The 16,461-nt window shown below is 45.0% G+C and overlaps 2 protein-coding genes across 4 annotated transcripts in view; one reads left to right on the top strand and one right to left on the bottom strand.

The window, feature by feature from the left end:
- Nucleotides 1–12,876: 12,876 nt before the first annotated feature.
- LOC123107031 (putative protein ABIL2) lies at nt 12,877–15,055 on the top strand. 3 transcript variants are annotated; one of them, XM_044529049.1, is made up of 9 exons: nt 12,877–13,116; nt 13,223–13,305; nt 13,436–13,586; nt 13,665–13,764; nt 13,905–13,994; nt 14,084–14,132; nt 14,217–14,326; nt 14,491–14,594; nt 14,679–15,055. In XM_044529049.1, the coding sequence occupies exons 1-9, from the start codon at nt 13,024–13,026 to the stop codon at nt 14,853–14,855; spliced, it is 957 nt and encodes a 318-aa protein (XP_044384984.1). In that variant the 5' UTR covers nt 12,877–13,023; the 3' UTR covers nt 14,856–15,055. The 3 variants fall into 3 exon arrangements, with proteins under 3 accessions (XP_044384984.1, XP_044384991.1, XP_044384978.1); XM_044529056.1 differs by having other exon boundaries at nt 14,081–14,132; nt 14,685–15,055; XM_044529043.1 differs by having other exon boundaries at nt 14,081–14,132.
- The window catches only part of LOC123107053 (protein Rf1, mitochondrial), a 6,909-nt gene continuing 4,027 nt past the window's right edge, over nt 13,580–16,461 (bottom strand). The window contains exon 4 of the mRNA XM_044529065.1: nt 13,580–14,305. The gene's annotated coding sequence lies outside the window, so the exon portion shown is untranslated. The remainder of the gene's footprint in view (nt 14,306–16,461) is intronic.

Here is a 16,461-nt window from a genome sequence, read left to right as displayed (position 1 = left end):
TACGAGTTATGGCAATACTCCCGAGCTCGCCCCAGTACTGGGTTATCGGGGTTATCTCACCAACAACTGTACAAAAGAGATTTTCGATGTCGGCAAAGCTTAGGTATTCCAGAACTGCAACGATAAAATTGTGACGACAACACCTCGGAGCTCAACTCCCTGGGTCAAAGCCACATAATAGATAGGAGGCACCAAGAACAATGTTCTCGTCACAAAACCATCGGAACGATTCCAAGATACCCGCGTGATCCTAAAATTTTTTTTAGTGAAATTTGAGGAGAGGAAAATGAAAACACCTACGTTAGGAGACCTCACCAGAGCGACGAAGGGACTGAGGAGTAAAAAGAATCCTACTCTCCGATATATATAATCCTAAGACTCTAAATAGTTTTTTTCTAGACTCAACAACGGCCAACAATCAAGGGGGCTCCTATGGTCGGTCGAGGCTCTGATACCAACTTGTCACGCCCAATATGCGACCCTATCCAAAAGGAACTCGAAGGTCCCACCAAGGATAGACCCGCATATTGAAACACTTTTGCAAGGTGGATATCATTACATCAACATTACATAATAGATGGGGATACATACATAAGGCATACAATGCCACACAAATACAACATCACAATACATAAGAGCATCATCCGACTATGGATGAAACACAAACAGAAACTCAAACGACATCCACCCTGCTAGCCCAGGCTACCGACCTGGAACCTATCCCCTGATCGAAGAAGCAGAAGAAGAACTCAACGCAAGCAAGCATCGCTCTCGTGTCATGATCATCGCATAAACCTGTACCTGCAACTGTTGTTGTAGTAATCTGTGAGCCACAAGGACTCAGCAATCCCATTACCATGGGTATCAAGACTAGCAAAGCTTAATAGGAAAGGAAGGGGTAAAGTGGTGAGGCTGCAGCAGCGACTAAGCATGATATGGTGGCTAACATACGCAAATAAGAGCGAGAAGAGAGTAAGCAAAACGGTCGTCAACTAGTAATGATCAAGAAGTGATCCTGAACTCCTACTTACGTCAATCATAACCCAGAAACCGTGTTCACTTCCCAGACTCCGCCGAAAAGAGACCATCACGGCTACACACGCGGTTGATGCGTTTTAGTTCGGATCTGGTGTCAAGTTATCTACAACCGGACATTAACAAATTCCCATTTGCCAATAACCGCAGGCACGGCTTTCGAAAGATTATACCCTGCAGGGTGTCCCAACTTAGCCCATGACAAGCTCTCGCGATCAACGAAGGAATAGACCTTCTCCCAGGAAGACCTGATCAGACTCGGAATCCCGGTTTACAAGACATTTCGACAATGGTAAAACAAGACCAGCAAGACCGCCCGATGCGCCGACAATCCCGATAGGAGCTGCACATATCTCGTTCTCAGGGCAACACCGGATGAGACAGGCTACGAGTAAAACCAGACCTCGGGTTGCCCCGAGGGGGGCCCACAGGCGGCTCGGTTCGGACCAACACTTAGACAAGCACTGGCCCGGGGGGGCTAAAATAAAGATGACCCTCGGGTTGGCCGACCCAAGGGAAAGGATAGGTGGTGGTGAGGCAAATGGTAAAACCAAGGATGGGCCTTGCTGGAGGAGTTTTATTCAAAGCGAACTGTCAAGGGGGTCCCATAAATCACCCGACCGCGTAAGGAACGCAAAATCCGGGAACATAACACCGGTATGACGGAAACTAGGGCGGCAAGAGTGGAACAAAACACTAGGCAAAAGGCCGAGTCTTCCACCCTTTACCAAGTATATAGATGCATTAATAATATAAGAGATATTGTGATATCCCAACGAAAATCCTGGCCACCATGGAGAAATCTTCAACCTCACCTGCAACTAACAACACTAGAAGAGGTGCTGAGCAAAGCGGTAACATAGCCAAACAACGGTTTGCGTAGGAAAGGTGTCAAAGGTTAGAGGTTCATGGCAATATGGGAGGCTTGATAAACAGGTGATAGGTAGCGCAGCAAAGCGATAGAATGAATCAACTAGCATAGCAATGATAGTAGTGAGATCCAGGGTAGCGGTCATCTTGCCTGAGATCCCGCAAGGAAGAAGAACGAGTCCATGAAGAAGACGAACGGGAGTAGTCGAACGAATCCTCACAATCGCAATATTACCGGAACTAAGAAGCAACACCGGAAATAAACAAACAACATGGTAAATGCACAATCATAAACATGGCATGATGCATAAACAAGTATGATGCATGTCCGGTTTAAATGAGGCATGGCATGGCAAAGTGCACAAACAATACTACAAATTAAGTGGAGCTCAATATGCAACGAGTTGCATATTGAAGAAACACCACATGCAAGTATTTAGTTCTTTCTCATTTATGTACCCAACAATATTAAATGTTATTAGCATGGCAAGGGGGTGAAACATAATGAAACTACCTATCTAGGCAAATTTAAATGAGGCCGGAAGTAACAAACAACAAGTCCGGAAAATCCCCATGTGCATAAAATGAATTTGGTACTGTTCTGCCCTAAACACAATTTTAATGTTCTTAAACAGCAAAATAAAGTGCACCATGTTAAACTAGGCATTTTTCCACCCCATTTACATATAAAGTTTATTAAATTCGGAGCTACGGTTATTTATTTATGAAATAAAGCATTTTAACATGGCATTATGCAAAATAAACACAAACAGCATGTTAAACATTTTAACATGGGATGAAAGTTGGATATAGTGAAACTAGATAAAATTCTAAGCATTTTACATATATAGTTTGGTTAATTTGGATGCATGCATATTTAGTTATTGACAAAACAAAATAGGGGCATTTTCTGTAAATATGTTAATACAATGGATAATGTTAAATTCGCAGCAGTGAAAAAAAATGCATGCGGGCTGAATTAGAGCACAGGCCGAAACAGGACATGGGCGCTGGGGGAGTTTCTCACCATGGGCCTCGGCCCATCTGGTGGAGAGGCCTGGCAGGCCGGCGGATCTGGCGAAGAGGGGATGGGCCTTGGCGCGGGCGACTTGGAGTTGGTCCACGCTGGCACGGTCAACGCTCGAGGGCGAGCGGGCGGGGCAGAGTCGAGGCGCTCATCCTCTGGAATGAAGCAGATGGCGCGACGCGGCAGGGCTGGAGGAGGCCAGCTCGAGAGGAGTTGGAGCGAGGGAAGGCGACGGAGCTTGCCGGGGTGGTCGCCGGTCTCCTGCGGCGCTCGGGGAAGACGGCGCAGGGCGAGGCTCGAAGCAGAGGACGAACGGGCACCGCGGCTCCAGGGACTTGGCGGGGCTCCATGAAGAAGATGGTGGCGGAGGCCGATCTGGATGAGTTGAGGTGGATCCCGGCGAGGGATTGACCAGCGGTTCGATACAGGGATGTGGTCAACGCGGCTGGACGAAGCGGGCGAGGAGGCAGGCATTGGGGAAGAGCTCGAAGGTCGTCCATGGCGTCAGGTGCTCTCCTGATCATTCCTGGTACAGAGAGGGGGAGGCATGAGAGACGAGGGAGAGAACCAGAGGGAGGAGGGACGGAGGAGAAGAAGAAGGGAAGGGGCGACGGGGGCCTGGTGGTTGCTGTTGGCTGGAGCTCGTCAGCGTCGGCTCGCCGGCCGGCGCGGCGGGGCGGACGGGGTTGCCTCGATCCAGATCAGGGGCTGCTGGCGATGGGAACTGCGGGAACCGTGGGGCTGGTCCTGCTGGCTGTTGATGAAGAAGGCAGCAGGCAGGGAGGAGGCGAGCATGGATCGAGAGGAGATGAGCGCTTCGGGAGGAAGGGAAGGTGGATCTGGTTGGGTGGTTGGCTGTGCGATGGTTGGGGAGGGATGGATCCCGAGGAGGATTTGGAAGGTGGCGGCGGGTGATGGGACAAGGGAGCTAGATTTTTAGGGTTGGACTAGGGGTGGACTAAATATAGTGAAATGAGGGGAATTTTGGGACATCCAATTTAAGTCGGACGGACGGGAAAAACAGACTAGGGGAGTCCAACAAAGAAAACGCAGATGTTTTAGGGATGTTGGGGGATGATTTGGACTCATCGGTCATGACCGTGCGGGTCGGGTTCGGGGAAGTTTCGGACATGGTTGCGAAGGGGGTTCGATGCACTGTGCCAAGAGGGATTAGATGGGCTGTGCGGAGGGGGGTTGGGCTGAGAAGAGAGAAGAGAAGGCAGCTCGGCAACAGTTTCCGGAGACCGAAAACGTCCGACGTAAATACCGGCAACAGTGCCGCTATATATTTAATGGTTGGGCTATCAAATGGACTCCGAATGCGACGAAACTTGGCTGGCGGCCTGTCTACACTATAATAAGACCGCACGACAAGTTGCAACCCATTCCGACAACATTTTTATGACACTTATAAAATAATATTTCGGAGGTGCCGCGGGCGCGTGCAAGTGTGTCTGGCTCAGAACGGACAAGGGAGAGAACCGGCGGAACCCGAACGGATGCAAGTTTTATGAAAACGATGCCGATGCAATGCGCATGATGCTATGAGACGAGATGCATAACAAGAACAAAATGCAAAACAACAGACAAAAACCCAACCACGGAGGAAATAATAAATCACATCTCCGGAAAAGGCAAGAGTCGGAGTTACGAATATGGAAAGTTGTATCCGGGGCGTTACAGTTTCCCAACCCAGAAGCAATTTCACCAAGGTTAAGCATCGAACCCAATTCGGTCCAAGTGTTCATAATTACCTCCGGTAGCGTGGGATCCCTCTCCCACATAACCTCATATTGGCGGCACCTCCTCCCATGTTCCTGCCTCGGCTCCTCCCTAGAGCAGCGGAGCAGGATAGGTAGATGATCCGAACTAGGAGCCATCAGGTGCTTCACCTTTGCATGTGTAAACAGATCCCTCCAGGAGTTATTTGCCACGGCCCGGTCTAGGCATACCTTGACATTCGCCCGCCCCCCTCGCCGGTTATCATATGTATACGGGAGCCCTGCAAAACCAAGATCACCCAAGCCACATACTTCAAGCACATCACGGAAGTCGATCATCTGACCTGCCAATCTTGGTGTAGCAGAAAAGTGTTCGAAGCCCCACATGGCCTCATTGAAATCGCCAACCACTGCCCATGGCATGTTGGCTTGTCGATGCAGATCACGGAGGATGGACCACATGCGATGTCGGTCCTCCGTACGGGGCTCGCCGTAGACGCAAGTGAGCCTCCAGGGCGGCTTGCCCGCCACACTCGTCACATACGCATCGATATATCTTTCATTTATTGTTTTTACATCCACACCCAATGCCTCATGCCAATACAAAGCAAGACCTCCACTAAGACCAACACTATCAGAAGCATCAAAACCCTTTAAACCTAAACGAGCACGATACCCTACTCATTTTATTCTTGGACTGTCGAGTTTCACAAAGAAAAACAATGCTAGGGGAGTGAGTCTGAACAAGACTCACAAGATCATGAACTGTCCAAGGGTTCCCCGCCCCTCGGCAGTTCCAACTTGATGAGGACATGACTACCTTGGATATGACCAAAAATATTGCATATATGCATATTTGTCAGGTGATTTATAGTGCAAACTATTCAATAATCTATTTATGTTATCCAGAACAAAAATACTTCACACACTTTTGTGTTTTGTCTAATTGCAGGTGTATGGGACATTTGTACAATCCACATATGAAGATAAGGAAGAAAGAGATGTTTATTTGCTTTTCAAAAAGTTCTCTCACGTCACTTTTGGCCCAAGAGAAGATAGAGTCCAAGTCACTCACATTCTGGATTCAGATTCGGACTGCACAGACATACCTGACTCAAAACGCCAACAACTTTTTCATACAGACTCTGAATTGGGTGATTCCTTTTTTGTTGGAAACTTGATTTCGTGCACTTTCCAACCCAATTGGAATCACCTTCAAATTCATCCGGAGCGTTGAGTTATGGACGAAACAATCTGATGCTGCAGCAGAATCCGAGTCAAACTACAAGTCCAAAGGTGTTACATCACCTCCACTTGGGCCCATTGGCCTTGTACAACCTAGGGTTAGTTTTAGGCTGCCTTGGGGACGTTCTCCCACCTCTTTGGCCGCCACCCCTTGCTCCTATATAAGTAGATCCATCTAGTAGCTTTTTGCTTGGGATTTGTTTAGTTAAAAGTTAGCCATTGCAACTTCGTGTATTTTGTTTGTGTCAAACGACCAGACCAAGACCGCTTAGGGATCCCCATCATTATCAATACTTCATCTATATTCGCAATATTCAGATTGCATTATCATATTCTTGCTTGTTCTTCGATTGCGTGCAGGAATAGACCTTCGTGGTCAGGCTGATCGTGCTTCTGGCATCGTCAGTAACCTCAGGAGATTGTTTAGCGATTGTTAAGGCGCAACATCGTGCACGTTTGTTGTCGGATCGTCAAAGTCGGCTCCACCAAATTGATAGTTATCATCTCATCGAAAGATCGGGACACCCGCCTCTATCAAGTGGTATCAGTTTTCAGGTTGCTCGGTGAGAATTTCCAGTTTTTTCTAGATTAGATTTATTTTCTTACCTATTGTCCAAGAAAAAGCAACAAAACAAAAGTTAGATCTATTCATCCTTTGTCCTAGCCAGACTGAGCCTTTGCAATTTTCTTTTCATTGTTTGCATTATTGAATTATCGGTTGCATCGCCGTGTCGAGTTGCTGGTCTTAGTGTCTAGTTCCTTTAGAGTTTCGAGTTCTATTCACATTAGTCACGCCACCGCTGCATCATTATCCCATTCATTCTCCACCATCCCATCCACCAATTTCCACCACGTGCTACGCACTGTTCATTGTCATAATCATAGTTGAGGTCACTTACATCTTCGCCTGATCCAATCTGCATCTTATCTAGTTTGTCTTGAAAAGAGGGAGAAAAAGAAGATAGAGAAAAAAAGAGAGAGAAAAAAGGAAAGAAAAAAAAGAAAAAGAGAGAGAAGAAAAAGAAAAAAAAACGTGAGAAAAAAAAGAGAGAAGAAGAAAAACCCGGATCTATCTAGAATCAATCTCGTACCTGAATTCGGATTGGAATCTGTTTTGCGCACTGTTCGGTAAAAAAGGTGTATCTTCCTCATACGAAGTCCGTTTTGGCTCCGTGAGTATTCAAATTGAAGCTAGCGACGAGCCGCATCTAAATAGTTGCAGAAGCTAGTTCAATATTTGACACCTCAAAATCGGCTTCTAAATATGTCTTTTTGCCCTCCGAAGTTCGTGAACACAGCTTGTTCCAATTTTTCAGGCCAGTTTTAGAATTCTTTGACTCCTCATATCAATTCAGAATTGAGTGATTCTTTTTGCATTGGAAAGCTTGATCTAGTAGCATTCTTTGAAATTTATCAGAAAATTGGCTCAAACTTTTCAAGAGGAAAGTTGGAGAGAGTTGTTGTATATCGTGCTTGGCAGTTGTTTTTCATCATTATCCTCAGTGTCGTTATGATTTTCACTTATATCTTGCTGTTCAGAACTATTTAGTATCCTTCATTGATACTAGTTGTGCTACACCGTGACCTCATTAGTTTTCTAGACTCGCGTTTCTAGTCCGGTCTAGCCTAGGACCAGCACAATACCGTCGTTGAGCGTTTATTCAACATTGCATCTTTGAATTGATTATTGCTAAAAATTTTGCTACCATATATAGCCAACCCAGCTCCACATATTTCTACACCGTGTATATGTACGTTCCCCTGGCAATCGCTTTACACAATCTTCAGAGTTACTTGACACCGCTGGTTGCCTGTCACCACCTGCCGCATGGTAAGAACTTGTAATATATTGATATTTGCTTTACTGTGAGCACTTTACAACCACATCCTAGTAGTGCATAGGAACATTATTCTTGAATTTTGTTTCTTGTTTCTACTAATCATGACAGGTTCCGGAGATAGAAGTTCTTGGACGACAGACACATTTTCACCATCACGAGAGTTGGGACAACACACACAAGCACATGGTCAGGTTATCTCTTTACCGTCATTTGAGGGTAGATTTAATCCTGCTATTTATCTAGCTTGGGAGCTTGAAGTAGAACAAGTTTTTCGTCACCATGACTTTTCTGAACTTGAGAGAGTACGAGCTGCCACTAGAGCATTTACTGGTTTTGCTTCTGTTTGGTGGAGTGTGCATTGTAAGAAAAACATTGATAACCAACACACAACTTGGAAACATTTGAAAGATGTAATGAGACAACAATGTTTCCCTCCTTACTATCGTCGTGAATTGCTTCGCAAATTTGAACAATTTAAACAAGGCAACAACACTGTGCATGCTTACTACCAAGAGTTCAAATCTTATATGCATCATTGTGACATAGAAGAATCTGAGGATGATACAATGAATAGATTTTTTGGTGGTTTGAACCGTGATATTCAGGCAAGATTTCAGTATATTCCTCGTTGCATTACTGGTATGTATGTTCGTGCTTGTATCTTTGAGAGACAGTTACAGGAGGATGCATTGGATGACTACAACAACTACTATTCCAGTTCATGCTCACCACTGCCGGTTGGTTCCTCCATTGTTGCACCTACTAGAGCAGCCCCACCTCGGATTGTGAGCGCGACATCATCTCAAGAGTATGGTGCATTGTCAACGTCCGTACCTACATCAGCTACGTCTTTGCGACAAGGTAACAATAAAGGTATTGATGATATAACTTCACATGAGAATGATGCATCCCCAGTTAACTTGAATGCATCATGTGTTGAGTTACCTGGTGATTTGAGCACATCACCTATTTTAGAGAATCTTGATACTGTCATGAATGCGTCATGTGATCAAACAACTGAAATACCAACAATTTTGAGTGCACCCATTGAATTAACTATTGATGCAAAAGAATCAATGTTTAATCATTTTAATATGACCTCTAATCTTGGTGATGATTGTGTGTCGAATGACTCATTGCATGTTTGCTTATCTAAGCATGTTGTAGCATGTAAATTTGATTCAAATAAGGTTTATTCACCAATGTTGGGATGGTTTAATGATGAACATTGTCAATCTTTTGAAATAAATAAGAGCTTCACTTATATGTGCAAATTGAGTTGCAATATTTTCATGCCTTCTAGTTCTTGTGCTAATTTGTTGGCTTTAGATTTTATGAACTATGCAAGTTACTCATCTATTCATCTGTCATATATGCAAAAATCAAGGGAAGTAAAAATGGATGACGTATACATATACAACATGTACACCTTGTCTCTTTTGTTAGCCACATTTCAGATTAAGCAACGCCGAGGACTACTTTATTTTCAAGAAGGGGAGGATGATGAGGACATGACTACCTTGGATATGACCAAAAATATTGCATATATGCATATTTGTCAGGTGATTTATAGTGCAAACTATTCAATAATCTATTTATGTTATCCAGAACAAAAATACTTCACACACTTTTGTGTTTTGTCTAATTGCAGGTGCATGGGACATTTGTACAATCCACATATGAAGATAAGGAAGAAAGAGATGTTTATTTACTGTTCAAAAAGTTCTCTCACGTCACTTTTGGCCCGAGAGAAGATAGAGTCCAAGTCTCTCACGTTCTGGATTCAGATTCGGACTGCACAGACATACCTGACTCAAAACGCCAACAACTTTTTCATGCAGACTCTGAATTGGGTGATTCCTTTTTTGTTGGAAACTAGATTTCGTGCACTTTCCAACCCAATTGGAATCACCTTCAAATTCATCCGGAGCGTTGAGTTATGGACGAAACAATCTGATGCTGCAGCAGAATCCGAGTCAAACTACAAGTCCAAAGGTGTTACATCACCTCCACTTGGGCCCATTGGCCTTGTACAACCTAGGGTTAGTTTTAGGCTGCCTTGGGGACGTTCTCCCACCTCTTTGGCCGCCACCCCTTGCTCCTATATAAGTAGATCCATCTAGTAGCTTTTTGCTTGGGATTTGTTTAGTTAAAAGTTAGCCATTGCAACTTCGTGTATTTTGTTTGTGTCAAACGACCAGACCAAGACCGCTTAGGGATCCCCATCATTATCAATACTTCATCTATATTCGCAATATTCAGATTGCATTATCATATTCTTGCTTGTTCTTCGATTGCGTGCAGGAATAGACCTTCGTGGTCAGGCTGATCGTGCTTCCGGCATCGTCAGTAACCTCAGGAGATTGGTTTAGCGATTGCTAAGGCGCAACGTCGTGCATGTTTGTTGTCGGATCGTCAAAGTCGGCTCCACCAAATCGATAGTTATCATCTCATCGAAAGATCGGGACACCCCGCCTCTATCACAACTTAAGACATTCATTGCTCCTGACGGGGCTCCGCCGGCCCCGTCAGTTCGTCGGCGGCCCCTGGGCCGACTACCTCCTTGTCGTTTGACACCTCCAGCATGTCCTGGTCACGCACATCTCCAAGTACGTGAGACTGCTGCCCCTCCAGCGTCTCCGTTGTTCTGTGCTTCCATATGATCAGGTCCTACACGCGTGCTTTCATAGCCGTGGCTACTGCAGATCCCCTGATGGAGGGCTTCGGGCGGGCGGCATCCGCAGAGGGAGCCCCATAATCGCCCCCACCAACCACCAGGTTCGCCGTAGTCGCTGGCATAGCTTTCCCCGCCCCATGCGTTGACGACCCCGCCCTCTCGCTGATGACTCGCTCAGGCGGCAGCGGTGTAGCAGCGCACGTAGATCGATCTGGTGGCTCCCTCGACTTCTGTCTTCGCAGCAACCCCGCCTTTGGTATTAAGGGAGTCCGATCCAGCTTTCCCTTGCAGAAGGGTTCGAGAAAATCTAGCCCCCTCCAACGTGGGGAGTCAGGAAACCCATTGGCACCTTCCATCTCGAACATGGCATGATCGACGATGACTATAAGCTTGCGCGATCGCAGGGCGGACGAAGCCGCTGCTGTTCCAACATCCTGCGTGGGCAGGGGGCCGGAGGGAGGGCCACACTTGGCCGGAGCGACGTCCGGCTGCGGTGGCGGCGTGGGGATCGCCCCCTGATCGCCAGGGCTGGGGAGCCCTAGTGAAGCGTTATCCATCTTGACTGGCTACAAATGAGAGAACTTTAGATGCAATTAGATTCTGCTAATGGCATCTCATAGATGCATAATTAGTCTAACATAGGGAAATATACTCAACGTACATACTGTTCTTGCCTATCTATTTCGTAAGTTCAAACTTATTAAGAATGAGAAACCAAAGAAGTTTTGCAATTTGCCGCAGAGAAACAAGTCCATGAAAAAAAAAAGCCACACCAAGCTTTGGAACTCTTTCTTCCTCTGGCCAGTGGACAAGCGCATCTCATCTTACGATGTCCAATAATTCAAGCTAGTTTTATCCATGGGCCGATGGGCGAAAGACATGGAGGACATTTTTGCCAAAAAAAAAAGAAAGAGACATAGAGGACAGAGCACTTTTGAGTTTGCTTGATCAAGGCAAAAACCAAGCCAACTAATGATGTCCCAAGCAGAGGAAATACTTTAGTAGTTAATCCATGTGTAATGATTCACCGCCCTTCTTGCTTGGAGTTGAGCCTATCTATATGCTTGGTACGGGAAAGCACTTCTTCCGGATCTTGTGGGTACCTGCACACATTTTGGCGAAAGATTAATTAATATTAGTAAGGTGCACACACAGAGCAGGTATGGGAGGTTGTTGTTGAGAAGAGTATTTTTGGAGTTTGTGATTATGACGCGACCAGCAGTGTCGTATGGTGACTCATGAGGAGGGCCCACACTCATGCGGCAGAAATGATGAACATATACATTCACAACATATATATCTTCTACTCCCTCCGTCCCATAATATAAAAGTGTTTTTGACACTACACTAGTGTCAAAATAACTAGCTCACACAAACTTATTTCTCTCAACACGAGAACACGCATTCATTTTATTATCTTACTCCTTCCGATCCATATTAATTGTCCCTATTTTAATATAATTTTATACTCCCTCCGTCACAGTTTAGAAGGCGCGCTTGAAAATTTTCTGGGACCTAGGCGGTTATCTATTGGTTGTGAGATGGGCTAAAAAATAGCATTCACACTGCGCATGCATATAGAAATAATACTATCGGAGTACTAATTAGCTACTAGAAATAAATGCAATGCGCCTTAAACCTTGTCTATTGTAAAAACGCACGCAAATTTAACTATGCCTTCTAAACTGTGACAGAGGGAGTACCTAATTAGCGACAATTAATATGGTTTGGAAGGAGTATTTATATTTAAGAAATGAGAAGATATTTTACAACAATATCAAACACGCCTTAGTTTTAATATTATTACTTCAAATACTCATATTTCATACAAACAAGTTTCATTGAAATATATTGCAGAACATTTCCACGACAATCGTGTGGGGTATCGTCTAGCAGAAAAAAGAAGAAGGGAAACAAGCCTCCGGTCCAGCATCCCAACCAGATCCCACCCTGCCTTCTCTCTTTTGCTTGCCCTACATGCACAGTGTGAGCCAAAAAGCATCTTGACTGACTGGCTAACCACCTCGACACTGGTGTGATTAAATCAGTGGCTAGCCCTACCAACTTCACTCCACTCTGCAGTACCTGCCCTCCTGGCACCCCTTTGCTGACTGCTCCTTGCTCTAGATGAATGGACCAGAGCCTCATGGGTACATGTACACTTGTTGATAATACAACTAGGTAAGTACGCAGGACCATCTGCCGTCAATATGCTGCATATGCAGTCAACATCCAGCAGAGTGAGTAGAGGGGTTGTTATCACCCTAATTACCTAAAAAAAGGATCTCATGTTGCCTTAATTGCCTATAAGGAAGAAAAAAGGGTCTCCTGTTTGTTGCCTTGCCTTGCCATGAATGGCATTATTATATATAGCTGTTCCTGCCATTGCCAGGCCATCACCATAAACTATTCTTCAGTCAAATACCTATCGTGCTAATGACACGCCTCCTCCTCCTCCTTAACTCATGCGGCCTTCTTCCTCCCAGCTGGCTGAGTTCATCACCATGAGTGCTTCTCCTCTTCTGCACCAACATCGCCATATAATATCATCCAGCTTCCTGATCAAAGAAGACTTGAGAGAGGGAACGAAACTGAGGGTTGGTTGGAATGGTGGAAGCAGCGGGGCCTCTCCGGCGAAGGGGCGGCACCATGGAGGAGGTGCAGATGGAGGAGGCATTCATCTTCTCTGAAACAATCAAGGTATGTTTATCCTTCAAATTATACCTGTGTTCTTCTCTTCCCCTACAATCTTAGGACTCTGCTTGGGTATTTTCACGTCAGCAACAATCTCTCTCTCTCTATGCAGGATCTCAAGGCTCTGCGGCCGCAACTGTATTCTGCAGTAGAGTATTTCGAGCTAGCCTACACACAGGAAGGCGGGAAGCAGGCGTACGTCATATACCCATTGCTTCCTCCTGCATGCTCCACAATATCATGTAGATGTAGCTAATCAGCAAGCTTCCACGCATCTGCGACTGGTTCGCTCTTTCTTTTTTCATGAATATGCATATGCGCACAGGGTGATGACCAACCTCAAGGAGTATGCTGTGAAGGCCCTCGTCAACACCGTAGATCACCTAGGGTCCATATCCTTCAAAGTCTCCAGCCTTGTCGATCAAAGGTTCGACGAGGTGGCCGAAGCCAATCTGCGGGTCTCCTGCATCCAGCAGGTTTCTGTTGGTGCATCCTACATTCAGCAGTAATTTCCTTGCAATATGCCTTCGGATTAACGAGGCGGTTGGTTTCAGAGAGCTCAAGCGATCCAAGCATGCGTGAACAGAGAAGGCCTGACGCAGCAATCCTTGGTGATCGCCGCTCCAAAGTATCACAAGAGGTACATCTTACCAGGTAAGTGGCCGTAAGATACCTTTGTGCCTTTCATGTGGCTCTGTATTCTAGCCTGTCGGCACATTCAAGAAGCAAGAAAAGTGGATGAGGGTCAAACTTGGGTGAGACATCTTGATGTCTTACTTGAGTGGTTTCAGCAGGAGATGGCTCAGTTCCCAATGCCGTGCCCAACTTCAGCGAGATGAATAAGGTCAAGAGCAGGACTACACAGATGCATCAGGCCTTCCGCGGTAAGGATCTGCAATCCATAAAAATGGTGGACATGTATTGGGTATCTTAAACTTGATTTCGACCTGAAATGCCTACGTGTTGGCAGCAGCAGCATCTGCAGCTCAAACGAAAAGCAAAGACAAGCAAGCTTCATTTCGGTCAGTTTCAGTTTGCAAACTACAAATCAGCTTGGGTTTCTTACTTTGCAGTTGAGCTGCCAAACTAACAATTATCATTTGCAGCAAGCTCCGGTCGATTGCCCGAGCACCTTCTCAGAGCGCACGTTCATCCTCTCCAGCACAGCATCCGCGCTTCATGCCGCCTTCTGATACTGCAATACCCACCAATAGAGGTATAGTAGTGATAAGTTCAAATGTTCAATAGCCGACGGTGGTATATGAGTGTGCAACACTTGAAATTCCGTGAAATGGTTACAGAGTTATCCTAATCTGCTAAAATTTATCAATTAATTAAATATACTAATGTTCCGTGGTCAATCTTATTTCCGTTTAACAGATAAAAGATCGGATTCACCAATTTATTCGACAACTCCACTCACAAGGTCTGGGTCACTCTCAAAGAAGTCATCCTTGCTCAAGACATCAAGTGTTAGGGTGCAGGTAAATCAAGCTGGCTTGTGAACACAAGACTACTAGGAATAATATGCCTTACAAATGCTGACACAATATTACATGTTGCTGAAGATGCAGACAGCTTCAGATCCCAAGAGATTGGTGCCGCTGCGGTCATACGCTGATAGGTACAATGATGATTCCAAGGAAAGCAAGCAGACTCTGAAGAAGAGCAAGAAATTCCTCAAGTCTCTGCTCAGTAGGCGCAGGTCTGGAAAAGAAGAACCACTGCAGGATAGTGTTCCTTAGGCTGTAAAGGATGAAAAATTTCATATGAGTGTCCATTACTATCCTCAGTACTCTGTACTCAGTTAACTTTGTCTGATTCCTCTTAATAGTAATTATTGTTTATGTTTTTTCATCATTTGAAAGACGGTGCAAGGTGAGCCCTGGCCCTGGAAATGACTTGAATTATTATTATTATTTGCTCGAGAGCTAGGTGTGCTGGATGACGTTGTTGGAAACATGTATCGGGTAAGGCATTAACCTTTTTCTGTCTCTTTAACAGAACTCACGTTTTCATGTTACATCAGCAACACATTCATCTTTCAAGTCAGGCAAACTGTCGCATGTTATGTTCTGTGCGGTTTGCCTATGCGCAGATTTAAGACTCTCATATTGCTATTAAACTAATACTTGATACTTGATGAATGGCTTGTATTCTCTAGAAATGGGTGTGATATTTTGGATCACAATTTATCTCTAAAATCTGCCTATAACAGTGGGCAACATGAGAACAACCCAATTCATGATGAACTGGCTCATGGTCCTTAAAAGTGCAGAAAGGATGGATGCACCAGAAATTATGCAATGATCAGTTGCTTATACATCTATCATAGATCGACTGAAATTTGTAAAACCTGTTTTTTTTTCTCTGTTCTGGCTAATGCTATATGTCTATATACTTATTCAGTACATATCATCCTCTATCACTATGTTTTTTTCCCTTGATGCCGTTGCCGCCTACTCCGCCTTTTGATTTTCCCTCCCATACTGCTAGGTATTATTCTTGTGTTCCTGGCTTTTGTTTATACAGTTACCTTTCCCATCCATGGCTCGCTAAATTTAATGTAACTGCCCCACCCATTGCGATTCTTGTGTTCCTGGTTTTTGTTGTGTTTTATTTTTGCCATTCCTTTCTTTCTTGGTTGCTGATTAGTCCTGCCCTCAGACAAGGAAGATAGGTTACACGAAGGGTCGCTTGTATGTCAGTTTACATGGGGATACGAGGATTTGGCGAGTAATTCTGGAGTTTGCTTGGTTCAATATACCAAAGCTTTGGAACTCTTTTCTATGGCCAGTGGACGAGCGCATCTCATCTTACGATATCCAATTATTCAAGCTGTGCAAAACATGCACATAGCCCTGTTACACCTGTACCAGTCTGGTAGAGCCAATTCATGATGATTCCATCTTAACTCAGACTCCAAAACGGGGCTGTTTGCAGGTACTCTCTTCAAGGTTGTGCAGTTTCAGATTGGTCAACAAAGCCATATGTCTAGCCACCCACTGCAACACTCTTCCCCGCGTTCACATCTCTAAGGCGCCGAGCTTTGGTGATTCAGCTGCTGTTCGACTACAGCTAAAAACATGTCTTCTACAAACGTTCTGATGGCTAGGGAAGAAGGTCTTGTCTTGGCAATATTCCACAGCTAGTATATTTAGCTCAGAAAGTGTAAGAAATAACTCGAAGTGCATGCAAAATATCTTTGATTACAGTTCATATGAATACCCTGAGAGGTTTATGTTCTCAACGAATATATACCCATTTCAAAATATTTTCCTTGCCAACCTTGCTCCTTTTCTTCCACCCTCATCTCTCCTCCCATTCCATTGGCGCCATGGCCTTAACACC

The sequence above is a fragment of the Triticum aestivum genome, chromosome 1B (genome assembly GCF_018294505.1).
Source record: "Triticum aestivum cultivar Chinese Spring chromosome 1B, IWGSC CS RefSeq v2.1, whole genome shotgun sequence".
NCBI classification, from domain to species: domain Eukaryota; kingdom Viridiplantae; phylum Streptophyta; class Magnoliopsida; order Poales; family Poaceae; genus Triticum; species Triticum aestivum.
Note: the sequence above shows the minus strand (reverse complement) of the source record. Positions and strands in the feature narration are given on the sequence as shown.

What these genes read in the sequence shown, in the direction of transcription:
- LOC123107031 (XM_044529043.1), top strand. Translation starts at nt 13,024, where the DNA reads ATGGTGGAAGCAGCGGGGCCTCTCCGGCGAAGGGGCGGCACCATGGAG. An exon ending in GGGTCTCCTGCATCCAGCAG is followed by an intron (nt 13,587 to 13,664) that starts GTTTCTGTTGGT and finishes GGTTGGTTTCAG; the next exon opens with AGAGCTCAAGCGATCCAAGC. An exon ending in CAAGAGGTACATCTTACCAG is followed by an intron (nt 13,765 to 13,904) that starts GTAAGTGGCCGT and finishes TGGTTTCAGCAG; the next exon opens with GAGATGGCTCAGTTCCCAAT.